The 13,659-nt window shown below is 47.9% G+C and overlaps 1 protein-coding gene across 1 annotated transcript; it reads left to right on the top strand.

The window, feature by feature from the left end:
* Positions 1-6,750: 6,750 nt before the first annotated feature.
* LOC101777589 (G-type lectin S-receptor-like serine/threonine-protein kinase At2g19130) lies at positions 6,751-9,346 on the top strand. The gene has a single exon (XM_004967543.2). The coding sequence runs from the start codon at positions 6,751-6,753 to the stop codon at positions 9,238-9,240; it is 2,490 nt and encodes an 829-aa protein (XP_004967600.2). The 3' UTR covers positions 9,241-9,346.
* The last annotated feature ends 4,313 nt before the right edge of the window (positions 9,347-13,659 follow it).

Here is a 13,659-nt window from a genome sequence, read left to right as displayed (position 1 = left end):
TGTTCTGCAGTGCAAATCTGCAGCCAACAAAAAGGGCAGCGGCAATCAGAACAAGCATCCTTGTTGGTTAATCTCATCATTAGGAGATTTTTAGATAATGGATAGAAATCCGGCCTCTATATCCACAGGTGGACATATACAGCCAACTTACAAGATTTCTTAGACTCCAAATCTCAAAATTGAGAAGCTCGTAAAACAAGATAGAAAGCTAGAAGATGAAAAAAAGTTAGAAAGACTAAGTTTCAAACTTCTCTGTCCTGCTTGAAACTTGTTTTGTCTTCCTGCTTCAAACTTGTTTTGTCTTCGTGCGGCAACCACCATTAACATCTTCCATTTACTTAGAAACTTGTGATGTTGGAATCTGCCAGAAAACCATAGACTCATGTAGAAACCGCACTAAGTCAATCTCGACCGTGATTTCAAGCAAACCGTTAAGAAGCAACCTCTCAGCATGCAGCGTGGAACCTCCGAAGCGATGCCTTCAAAAAGGAAATGACACAAATGTGCCTCCATGGGTCGTTCAGATAACTGAACAAAGTTTTCACCTGGAAAATCCCTCAAGGTAAGGTGGAGGCAATGCAACACCCCAAGGAGGAGAGCGGCGCCCGAAGATGTCGTCGTTGCTAGCACTAGCGAAATTGCCGAGCAAAGCTTTCACCTACAGCCCTCCAGCCCCACCTACCGCAAACCATGGCCTACCGCATTCGACTTCCACCACTGGCAACTGGCATTGTTGTTGCCATTGCCAATGCAGCACCCACTACAACCACTGCAATTCCAGCGCTCTCTGTTGGCCTCCATCACCATCATCGCAGACATAGGTAGCCAGAGTGGCGACCAACCCCGACGCGGTGCACCTCGAGCCACTGGGATCCATGGCTATACACATGGATGCGCAGAGCCCCCCACTAGCACACGACCTCAGCCGCGACATGCCGCAGGCCCCCGCAGCCCCCGCGAAAGATGGCAACGGGCAGAAAATATCCGCGTGCCCACGGATATAACCCGATGGACACGTATATGGGTCTAAGTCTGTGCCCACGGGCATGGGCGTGGGCGTGACCCTAGACCCAACGGATATTTTCTCACGGGTGTGAAAAAATGATATCCGCACCCGCAAACCCGCCAGACCTGCACCAATGTTTGACATGTGGCCCCAACCCCCAATACCATGTATATAAACTCAAATTAGGGTTTCATTCTAACTTCACCTAATTCATTTTCCTCTCCCCTGCCGCCGCACTCCCTCGGTCCCTCCACCCATCCCCCGTCTCCCCAACCCCAAGACCCCGACCTAGCGACCAATGCCGCTAGGGGCTAGGGCCTCGGTGCCGCCCCTTCCCACCGCCGATCGCCCCCAGATCCATCGTCCGCCCGTTCACCGCCGGTCGCCACCTCATCCAGCGGCTCGCTCCCATGCAGGTAACACTGCCACCACTCTTTTTATGTTCTGAACTTCTGATTTGCTAGCTTGAGGGTAAAATTGACTAACTAGAATACTAGATCCTGTAAATCCATCCTATTTTGAGTAGATCTGCATTCGTTGACTATATTCTAGATCTGCATTGTACTTATCTGCATCATCTGCACTTGTTTTGCAGTTGCCATGGCTAGTAGCTCGCATGTGCCACCCTCCCAAAATTCTGTTGTTGTTGTGGCTGCTACTGATACTAAGGGGGACGATGTTGTGCACATATCAGATGGTGAGGAAGAAGCTCCTACTGGTACTGGTTCAAAGAGGAAGCTCACTTCAAAAGTGTGGAATGACTTTGAGAAGGTGTGTGTTGATGGAGTGTGGAAGGCCAAATGCATTGCGGCAAGAAGCTTTCAGCTGTTTCAAGAAACAGTACAACACATCTAAAAAGCCATATGAAATCTTGTATCTACAATAAAAAGAAGCTAGGAGACAAAATTCAAACTAATTTGAGGTTTGGAACCACTGAAAGTGGGGTAGTGAGTGTAGAAAACTATGTGTCTGATCAAGAAGTAGCTAGAAAAGCTCTCTATTCCATGATCATACTACATGAGTACCCGTTGTCCATTGTTGGTCACCATGGCTTTCATAAGTTTGTTAGTGCACTGCAGACTTTGTTTAAAATGACACTCGAAACACTATTAGAAGGGACATTTGCATTTCTATGAGGGTGAGAAAAAGAAAGCTAGGATATTCTTGCAAAGGACCAATTGTCGTGTTGCTGTTACAACTGATCTTTGGACAGCTGATAATAAAAAAAGAGGCTATATGGCAGTAAGTGGACATTTCATTGATGACACATGGACGCTTAATAGCTGCATTTTGAGGTGATTGTCAATTTTTTCATTTTGTTGCTTGCTGTTCAGATTTCAAATTTCTGTAATTTGTGAACCTGTTCAACTGAATTATTGCATTATTATGTGCAGGTTTATGTATGTGCCATGTCCCCATACTGCAGAAGTCGTTTGTGATTCATTGCACAAGTGTCTCCAAAGCTGGGATATTGATCGGAGGGTGTCAACCGTACCCTTGACAATTGCAGCACCAATGGTAGCATGATTGGCTTAATGGAGACAAGGCTTGGTGTAGCTAACATGCTATTGAAAGGGAAATGGCTGCATATGCGGTGCTGCATGGACATCCTCAACCTCATCATCAAAGATGTCATGGAAGTCATTGCAACTGCTGTTTTAAACATCCAAGAAAGTATTGCTTATTGGGTTTCTATACCAAAGAGGTATGAAAAGTTTGAGAAAATAGCTCTAGATGAAAATATTGAATTGAGCAAGAAGTTGCAATTAGATTGTAAAACTAGATGGAACTCAACCTATATCATGCTTAATATTGCTATACCCTATAGGAAGGTTTTTGAACATTTGGATGAGCTTGATAGGAACTACGTTTGTTCAACACCGGATGATTGGATATTTGCTTCTACAGTTTGTGAGAAATTAGGATTCTATGACCTTACTGAGCTATTTTCTGGAACTAAATATGTGACAGCCAACCTTTTCTTCCCTAAAGTATGTGAGGTTAAACTTAAAAGGACATCTTGGGAGCATGATGAACATGATACAATTACGGACATGTCTATGGCCATGCTAGAAAAGTATGATAAGTATTGGACTGATATACATGGTCTTATGGCTGTTGCTGCCATTCTTGATCCACGTCTTAAGATGACGAGTTTACATGCTTGCTTTGTTGCCCTCTTTGGTGAAGAACATGCCGGGTCTTATGTTACATAGGCTCATCAATTGCTAACTGATTTGATGAAACACTATTATGTCAAAGAGGAAGATTTTGTGGGTACATCATCTAGTGGTGCTTCTTCATAAGTTGGTGCAGCTGTTGTGTTGTCTATTTTTAAAACCCTTTCAGCAAATAAGAAGACTACTAGCTTTGTTAGAAGTATGAATGAGCTAGATCGTTGTTTGGATGAAGAGACCCTTCCTTATGATGAGAATGATTATTTTGATGTCCTTGGTTGGTGGAAGTTGGAGGGAACTCCTTATCCTACTTTGAGGCAAATTGCTCATGACATCTTGGCTATTCCAATCACAACAGTAGCCTTTGAATCAGCTTTTAGTACTAGTGGAAGGATTTTAAGTGAGCATCGCAGCCGTCTTACTCCTAAAATATTGGAAGTTTTGATGTGTGGCGAAAGTTAGCTTCGTCACACTCTAAAAGTACTACACTACTACTGTAATAGATTGTTCATTTGCATATAAGAACTATTTGCTGCAGCTACTAAAATATATGAAATTTTATTGTAGATGATGCTGATGGAAGGATGAATAGCTTCTGGTCATACCTTGAAGACATTCAAGAAGAGATTAAGGAAGAATTCTGCATCACTACTACTGATTCCAACTAAGATTGGTTGAACATTTTATGTAATGGTGTTGAATAATGACTTGTACGGTTGCATGCAGCATGCCTTTATTTGTGCTAAGCTGCTAATGTGTGACGACTTTAGATTATGATGTGAGATGTAAGACTTATTTATTTGCTTGGTCAGACTTTTATCTAATGGTTTTGTCTCTTGCCTGATGGTTGTTTAATGTGCTGAAAAACTAGAATTGAGATGTCTGCTTACTTGCTGATAGCATGATATAGGTGTTTATATGTTGCTATGCGGGCACATGGGCATGCCCGTGGGCATGTGGTATCCACGGATGGCGGGCATGGGCATGGTTTTCTACCCGTGGCAGGCGGCCGGCACGGGCATGGTGTTTTGCTCGCGGGCATGGATATCTGGAGCCTGTACCTGCACAGATTTTGCTCGTTGCCATATCTAGCCCTCGCCAAACCATGGGGCGCGCTGCCGCAAGGCCCCCACGCTGCAGTCTACCGACTGCTGCTATCGCCACGCCACGCCAGCAGGAAGCCCTTGCGCTCGCGAGCACGGACGGCCGCCAAAGCTGCGCAGCTCGCCCTCGCGGCCACCACGGAAACAAAGCACGTCGTTGCGCTGCCACACGATAGGGACAGATCCGGGCGTCCCTGAGCAGATCCACCCGCGAGGCGCCTCGATGGATGGAGGAGTGCCAGATCTGGGGGCTGTCAATGAAGCGATGGGGCCGCAACCACCATCACCGTCGGAGGCAGAAGCTGCTGGTCACCATGGGCAGCACGCATTGCTAATATGGGGGATGGAGAAAACTTGGGGAAGGGAGGAGAGGCTGCCCCGCCGCTGCCATCCCTGCGGCCGCGTGGGTTTCCCGTGGCCTGCTCCGGCGGCAGCAAGACAGATGGGCGTGGGGAGGACGGGCGGCGACGCAGGGGTGTCGAGCGCCGCCCGAGTCGCCGAGGAGGACGACACGGGGGCTATCACCCTCATCATTAGGAGATAACAACTCATTCCATTTGAATTACTCCAACACGCCCATTGTGAGGCGTCAGATCTGCGCCAAGGCAATAGCGACGTCGAGCGGTGGATGTACTTCAAGATGCCATCACGATCTTCGTGGTGGTGATGCCTACTTAAATCAAGATGAGACGATTGAGGTACCTCTAGTAGAGGTCTGGTCTTACTCGAAAAAGATCCAGAGCTGGGGAGGGTATATAGGAGTGGGGTTCCATCCAATACGAAGACTGCCCGCCTCAGGTTCTTGGCCTCATCAAGCAGGGTGATGGTGGATCTATCAATCAAGATGGTGGAAGAAGAGCGGATTTATTAAGGATTTGTTTGTTTGAGCTATAGCTTTTTAGCTTTTCTGAGAAGTTGCTGCTGATTTTTTTTCTGAAAAGCTAATACTAGCTTTTAGAAGATGTATTTAGCTTTCTAAGCTTAGAAAGTTACGAAAAAGCTCATAAAATATAAACTCTGCTATTCTGAGTTTCCAGCTTTTCGAAAACTGCACTAGAAAATTGTTGTTTATTTGAGTTTCTGACTTTTCACGTTAAGAATCTGCTACAAAACTCAAACAAACGTTCTAAGATAACTGCGGCAGGAAGAAGAGGAGTGGAGGACGGGTCGCATGGGCACGTGCCAACCGCTAGCGGTCGTGAACACCGTGTCTTCGTAACATCTTCCGCACTAAAGAAAGATTGCCACCGGAACGAAAAAGAACGACCCCCCAGCGAGACGGCTCATGATTTGCCTTTTCACACCTGCTGGCCACAAAGTCTAGTTGCCAAACCAAGTTAGTCTTGACCACCTCCCGAAATGAATAAACTACCTTGGGCACGCGAGGAATGCAGCGAAAACTTCGCATCGTCCGTCCTTCCACGACACACGAAAAGCGAGAAAGCGAATCCATCCAACCAAAATCAGTAGCCTCCTGCTGTCAGCCTAACTGGACTATAAAGAATTTAGACCCCAGCGTAATTGAAAGAAAACATGGATAGAACAAAAGTGGCCGCCCGCTCATAGCCATGGAGTAATTCCACACCAACCACGCGACGACCCTCATCACCATCCCTGTGTCCTCCTCTGTCAGGTCCTTCCTTCTCTTTAATTTCTTAGTACCTGCTCAGTTAACACGTACTAGAGTCAAATCTAGTGGTTGCGGAGCCGGATATGACCTGCTCCTTTGGTTCGCTGTGTTTTCTGATTTGGAAATGTTAACTTTTTGTAAGCTTTTGATGAATAGGTTGTCAAAATATTTAAATGTTTACTGTGAATAGTTGTATCACTGATTTGTATTTTTGAATTACAAATTTACCGTGATGATGCTTTTGTGCCAATTAACAAAATTTTGCATCAAACTTTTACTTGTATTTCTTCTTTATTTGATGAAATATGCGATGTTATGTACTATGTTAATGGACGGGTATGCTATTTGGGATGGATGGAAGGAATGTGGCCATTAGGACAAAGATTTTGACCAAGAATCACTCTATTAATATTTTATTTATATTATATAAAATTGTAATTGTAAGAAATTATTGTTGAATGAATAGAATTACATTTTGTATCACCAAAATTATGTATTGACAGAAATTTGCTTACCAGGGTTTGTTTAAACTGGACGAAATAAGCATTATAATTTTTTTAAAAAAAGAGACGGTAAGCTTCTTTAGGGAAAGTAATTTGGTCTTGTTTAGAAGTTTAGCACTAAGATTTCTTGCGAACTTGGTTCATTGTTGGGAATAGCCGTGATGTCGTTGAATTCTTCACTTTTTTTTGGTATTTTTACCTCTGTTGCAAATTCTTTGTACCATGGCGCTGCTCCTTAAGTGACGTCCTTGCCTACAAGAAATTTCGAGCCATTTATGTGACGTCCAAACCAGGCCTGATGCGGACTAGCCATTTGTTCTCTAGCGCTCAGATGCGGTGGCAACCGACCTCATCAAGAGTCCACCTGAAAACCCCACCGCGCTTGCAATCTTCCAAGCCTCCAAGCATGTCACTGGCTGCTGTTGCCATCGCTATGGCCCTTGTCGCCTACTGCTGCACGGCAGGCCATCCCGGCGCGGGGGAGGCGGCGGACACCGTCTCGGCGCGGCGGCCGCTGCGGGGCAACGATACGGTGGTCTCGGCGCAGGGCAAGTTCGAGCTGGGCCTCTTCAGCCCCGGCAGCTCCGGCCGGTACTACCTCGGCATCTGGTACAAGAACGTCCCCGTGCAGACCGCCATCTGGGTCGGCAACCGTGAAAGTCCCCTGTCAGATGTTGCCTCGGCTGAGCTCCGGGTGTCCTCCGACAGCGGCAACCTCGAGCTCGTCTGGCGGAGCCAATCCTCTGCCTCGCCGGCCGTCGTGTGGTGGACCAACCTGTCGTCCTCGTCGGTGGCATCGTCGCCGGGGTCAAACATCGCGGTGATGCGTGACAATGGCAATCTGGTTCTCCTCGACGGGGGCAACTCCTCCAACGTGCTGTGGCAGAGCTTCGACCACCCAACGGACACGCTGGTGCCGGAGGGGTGGCTCGGGGAGAACAAGCTCACCGGCGAGTACCAGGCGCTGACGTCGTGGCGCAACGCCGAGGACCCCGCGCCGGGGATGTTCACGGATACGGTGGACCGCAACGGCAGCAGCGAGTTCTTCTTCCTCTGGAACAGCTCCCGCGTGTACTGGCGCAGCGGCGTCTGGACAGGGCGCGTCTTCGCCAATCTACCGGAGGCCGTCAACAACGTGCTCTTCAACCAGACGTACATCGAGACGCCGGCGTACCGGCGCGTCACCAGCGTGCTCTACGACAACGCGACGATCACGCGCATGGTTCTCGACCTCACGGGCCAGACGAAGCAGTACATCTGGGTAGCCGAAAGCCAGAGCTGGCAGTTCTTCTGGGCCGCGCCCACCGTTCAGTGCGACGTCTACGCGCTCTGCGGCGCCTTTGGCATCTGCAACCAGAGGACCCAGCCGCCGTGTCAGTGCCCTCCCGGGTTCGCGCCCGCGACGGAGCGGGATTGGGGCCTCAAAGATTGGAGCGGCGGGTGCCACCGGAGCGCGCCGCTCCGGTGCGGAGGCAACGGGTCAACGGACGGATTCCTGGAACTTCCGGACATGAAGCTCCCGGACGACTCGTTCTCTGTGAGCGCCCAGAGCAGAGCAGAGTGTGAGTCGGCTTGCTTAAAGAACTGCTCCTGCCAGGCTTACACATTCTCCAGCGGTGGTGGCTGTGCCGTCTGGCACGACGGCTTCCAAAACCTCGAGCAGTTGTATGGCGATGCCGGGGGTTCGTCGTCGAGCCTGTACGTCCGGTTGTCAGAATCTGAACTGCAACATCTGCGCGGCGTGAAGGGGAAGAACAGGCGCCTGCTGTGGCTCGTTCTTGGCATCGTTTTAGCTTGTCTTGCAGCATTGGGTGCATCGGCACTAGTAGCGTGGATGCTTCTATCTAGGAGGAAACGACTGGAGAAAATGGATAATCAGAAGGGCTCCTCCTTGCATGTTTACAGCTACAGGGAGCTCCGCGCCGCCACGAAGAACTTCTCCGAACGGCTGGGTGGCGGAGGCTTCGGCACGGTGTACCGCGGCGTTGTGAACGGGCACACCGAAGTGGCTGTCAAGAAACTAGAGGGCCTTCGGCAGGGCGACAAGCAGTTCCGGACGGAGGTGAACACTCTGGGGCTCATCCAACACGTCAACCTCGTCCGGCTCGTCGGATTCTGCTCGTCCGGCGACGAGAAGATGCTCGTGTACGACTACATGCCCAACGGCTCACTGGACTCCTACCTCTTCGGGAGCAAACCGTGCCCGAGCTGGCGCGACCGCTACGGCATCATGCTCGGCATCGCTAGGGGGCTGGCCTACCTGCACGAGGGCTGCCGTGAGTGCATCATACACTGCGACATCAAACCGGAGAACATTCTGCTAGACAAGGACTTGTGCCCGAAGATCGCTGACTTCGGGATGGCGAAGCTGGTGGGGAGGGACTTCAGCCGGGTCTTGACGACGATGCGGGGCACCATAGGGTACCTCGCGCCCGAGTGGATCTCCGGGCTGCCAATCAGCGCCAAGGCCGATGTGTACAGCTTCGGGATGGTGCTCTTCGAGCTCATCTCAGGGCTCCGCAACGCCGAGGGTTACGACGGCGATGGTGAGGCAGGGCAGCGTCGGTCCACGTTCTTCCCGGTCTGGGCCGCAGCGCGGGTGGTGGAAGGGGACACGGCCGCCGTGGCGGACCCGAGGCTGCGCGGCGACGTGGGCAAGGGGGAGCTGGAGCGTGCCTGCCGGGTGGCGTGCTGGTGCATCCAGGATCAGGATGATCACCGGCCGACCATGGCGCAGGTCGTGCAGGCGCTGGAGGGCGTCGTCGACGTCTACGTGCCGCCGGTGCCCCGGGCACTCCAGCACCTCGCGACACTGACATGATGCGCTGTCGCGCGGCAAATGTGTATGACTAGTGCACAGCTGAAGCTGACAAATTAAATAAACAATATAATTCTATCATTTTCTAGTGCCGACTCACTATATTATATCTAATTTCTCCCCGGTTGATTATGGTGCTGTCAATGGGTAGTGATGATGTTTTTGCTCTCCTCAAATCTGACAACACGCCGATCGAAGAATCAATCGCCGATGGTGTTCATCACGCTGACGAGCTCCTGAAGCAAGGCGTAAGCCTCATCTTCTGATTACAAGGTACGCAGACAATCCCCCATCCTATACGCATATCCAAATCAATAATTTTTTATGGCAGACTTCACTTTGACCTAGTTCTTTTCTGTTTGTGAGCACATGATGTACCATCTACTACCCCCTAGTTTTGTAGATTCATAAAATGTGCTATGCACCTAAATATACACTATATTTATATGCATAGAAAATTGATTAGAAAAGTCAAAACGATCTATAATTTAGAATGAAGGGAGTACTCGCAGCAAGCTTAGCAAAAATTTATGCACAACCAAACAGCTCTGTGCAGGTGCAAGTTGGGTATAGCTGGACAGTGCAAGCATGCGCCCGGCTGAGAGCTATCATTGTGGCTCACTTGTATTTTTCCAGTTTTCTTTAACGAGTACTAGTACCTACATGGTACAAGGAAGCTAAAAAAATAGTTTCACAATTTGTGGAGCAAACCATGATTTATTGGGCATTTAATAAGTCTATCATAAGAAATATAGAAGCAAAAAATCTACAACAGTAATATGCACATACGCATATTTTACAAAGCTACATCTCATCAGAAACCCAACAAAACAAGAATCATTATTTTTAGATCTACACATATTTTCCTATGAATTAAACAAGATTCAACACTTTACTCAAAACACATAAAATATTTCCCTTTTCCTTTTTCCAGAAAATCCGGGCCAAACTTTTTCCACTCAGCCTAGACCTAATCAAGCCACTGACGTGCTGGCCCCCGGGGTCAGCATGCCTGGGCCGGTCAAGGCCGCCCGGCCTACCTTGACCAAGGCTTGGCGAGCACGCGGCATGGTGCAGCGGCGCGACAGAGTGGGGCCGGTGGAGAGGAGCAGGGCGGCGTGGCGGAGAGTGAGCGGAAACGGCACACCGCAAAGCTCACCACTACTAGCAGCCTGGTGATAAGGAGGTGGCGTGGTGGTGCTCCAGGGGTGGCGGTGGAGCGGCAGATGGAACTCGCCGGTGAGGGCCCTGCATAGTGAAGGAGGGGAAGTGAGCGGTGGAATGGGTACGGAGCAGGGTGAGGAAGCTTCAGCTGTGAGGTTGACCCGGGGTTTACTGTCGGCGGCGGATTTCTGGCGACGGCGCGCAGGAGAAGGTGGCGGCGGCAATTAATGGAGGAGAGGGATTAGGGATTCGGGGAGTAGTCGGCGTTGGGTTAAATAGGACGGGAAGAGGCGAGGGTAGAGGAGGGATTTCGCGTGGCCTCAGCTCCAATGGTCGGTGAGCGGCAGCGACTTAGCGGACGGGCTCTACCTGCCCAACCAGCGCATGAGGGCAGCGGGAGAAGGGGAGGACACGGATGACATGTGGGCCCTACACGTTGATTTTGAAAATTGAACTTCCCTCTTCAACCGAGCGAGCTACGGTCGTCCAAAATTTCCCAAAAATATCCATGGAAAGATAAAATCATAAATAACACAAAGAAACTTGAATCATATCCTGAGCTGCTCAGATTTGCACACAATTAAAAAGGTAAAACAACTAAAACTGAGAATTCAATGAATTTTTAACGCTAGCAAATATCACCCAAAAATTAAGCAAAAGTACCAAAAAAATCATCATATTTTATCTAGTATTTGAATAAAATAACAGAAGGCGCTGTTGCGTAGCAAAAATTTGAGTTGCTTCACAATGTTGAAGTTGAACAATAAACAACAATTTGTGAACTCAAACAAATGCTTATGCATTGATGCTCAATTATGCCAAATGATGCTCATGATGCTTATGGTTACCTGTTAATCTTGTTTTTCATATTTGGGTCGTGACACGGATGCTACATATGAATTGCCAAACTTGTATATTTGTAGCTTGGTTATGAGCTACTTGATGAAGCACGTACGTACCCTTACCACTTCGTAGATGCCTCGAGCTTTACTGTAAACCTTATGTACCATGAGTAATGAAAGTTCAGCCATCTGAAGAAAATAGCAAAACCCTTTTGATGGGGTGGGAATCAGAGGGCACAGGGATTGTTCTAGTTAGGAGCTAGCCTTGACCTTTTATTCGTTGCATAAGATTTCCTAGTTATAGTCAATTAAAAGTTTGTTTCATGTAATAAGATTCCTTCTAGATGTGTATTTTCTTATTAACAAAGAACATCCAGTGGGTATGTGCCCAACTAATTTAAAGGTTAGACGTGTTTACTTGTGAGAATTTCTTGGGTTCCCGTTTCTTCTATAAAAAAATATGTATATAACAAAGTTGCGCCATTTCCTAACTTTTGGTGCATTTCTAGTCGAATCCAAAGCATATATATGCATCCACATTGCGTGGCATGTGCAGAAGAGAATTTTTTTTTATTTTTAACCCTTTTTTAACTAATATTTTAAAAATAACTCACCCAAACACATATTTGCAGATCTGACCCTTTTGGTTGCGCCGGTCCGCGTGGCGCGACAAGAACACTCTGTCGCGCCACATGCAATAGTGTGACAAGGTGTGCCATGTCGGAGAGCGTGGAAGGGGTCTGCCAGCGCATAATCCATGTGGAAAGCTTGTCACGCCACTCCTGCCGGCGTGACACGGAGTGGCGTGACAAGGCCTGACTTTAAAAATATTATAACTTTTTCATACGAACTCGGATGAAGATAATTTTTATATGAAAATTGTAGCTCTTGATGAGATCTACAACTTTGTAGTTTTGAGTTTTTGTATTTAAAGTCATTAAGGTACATTAATAATTGATCTAAACTTTAGACAACATATTGAGGGTCTGATCCTGTTTTCGGTCATCTCCAACTTGGCTTGGTTCATCATGGTTCCACCAAATAAGTTCTATACAATATATTATCTATGAAATTATAGGAAATAGATAAAGTTAATATGTCAAAAACTACTACAACTAAAATGAAAGATATATAGTTATCAAATATGGAACATATATAAATAAATATAACAGAACTCAAACTTCTGCTTTATTTATATACCTGGTTTGAAGCAAAAGCCTTTATAGGAGTTGCACAGTAAACTTTAGACCACAACTTTATTAATTTGAGTTTGGGCCAATTCACCCTGGAACATTTTCAAATTCGAGCTCAAAGTAAGCACCAGCTTAAATGCAGCACACAGCTCTAAGTTTCAAAAATAGTGAATGTCTTCCATCTTGGCATGTGAATTTCTACAAAATTCAAAACTAAACTGGATCTAAACCTTTTATAAGAGTTTTAGTATGAAGTGTGTACTACAATATTTCCCATTTGACCCTGGTCTAAATCGGAGCCAAGTCATTTCAAAACTTGAGTTAAAGTTCAGCTAAAATATTAAAAACAGCTCCATTTCAAATCCTGCTAAGTCTCTGAAACCCGCATTCCCGAGTATTTTGAACTCGTATAACTTCAATTTGAGAACGAAATTGCACACATCGTCTTTCTAGGTTTTGTAGTTTGAAGTCAGGACTACAATTCTTAGATTGGGATATTTTCAAATCTTTTTGAAATTTTTGAGAAAAATGTGGCCAAACATAGCCCGTTCGCGCGCCACCGCGTTCCACCTCGACGCCTGGTACGCGATCACCGCGTTGCCCCCGCCGCCGTTCGCTGCGTGGCGCCGCTGCACCTGCGCAGCTCCACGCCCAACCCCCGCCACGATGTGACTAGTCGAGCGCCGCAGCTGCCCAGTGACCCGAGCTCGTATCCGCCCTCCGCTCCGCATCTTGGCCGCCCAATACGCGCGACGCTCCTCGCCGCACGCACACGCCACGCCGTCCCCGCTCATCAGCTCCCGCGCTTCGCCTCTCGCCACGCCGATGGGACAAATCGAGCTTCGCAGTTCGGCCAACCCACGCCCGCGACAAGGAGAATGTCTCCGCTCGCAATCCCTCCCCACCAATCCGCCAAAGATCATCGACGAGATAACATTCCAAATCTCTGCTTGATTCACTTTGATCCCGAGATCATCTTGTAATATCCTCAGAGACTTAGCCCTTAAGTCATCATGGAGGATTACTCGCCAAGAATGAGCATGATTGGACTCCTTGAGGCCCTAGGCCGATCGGCCTGGGGCTCTATAGGCTGATCGGCCTAAGTCCTTTTTGGGCCCGTGGTGTTCATCTTTCTCTAGGTTGTGCTTGTTCAGGCTTTGTACATTATGCTCCATTATATCCATTTTTTTGAGAAAATAGAATGTTCATCAAAATACGATGCA

Source organism: Setaria italica, chromosome V, assembly GCF_000263155.2.
Source record: "Setaria italica strain Yugu1 chromosome V, Setaria_italica_v2.0, whole genome shotgun sequence".
Taxonomy (NCBI): Eukaryota; Viridiplantae; Streptophyta; class Magnoliopsida; order Poales; family Poaceae; genus Setaria; species Setaria italica.
Note: the sequence above shows the minus strand (reverse complement) of the source record. Positions and strands in the feature narration are given on the sequence as shown.

Coding starts and splice junctions, on each gene's coding strand:
- LOC101777589 (XM_004967543.2), top strand. CDS start 6,751: ATGCGGTGGCAACCGACCTCATCAAGAGTCCACCTGAAAACCCCACCG.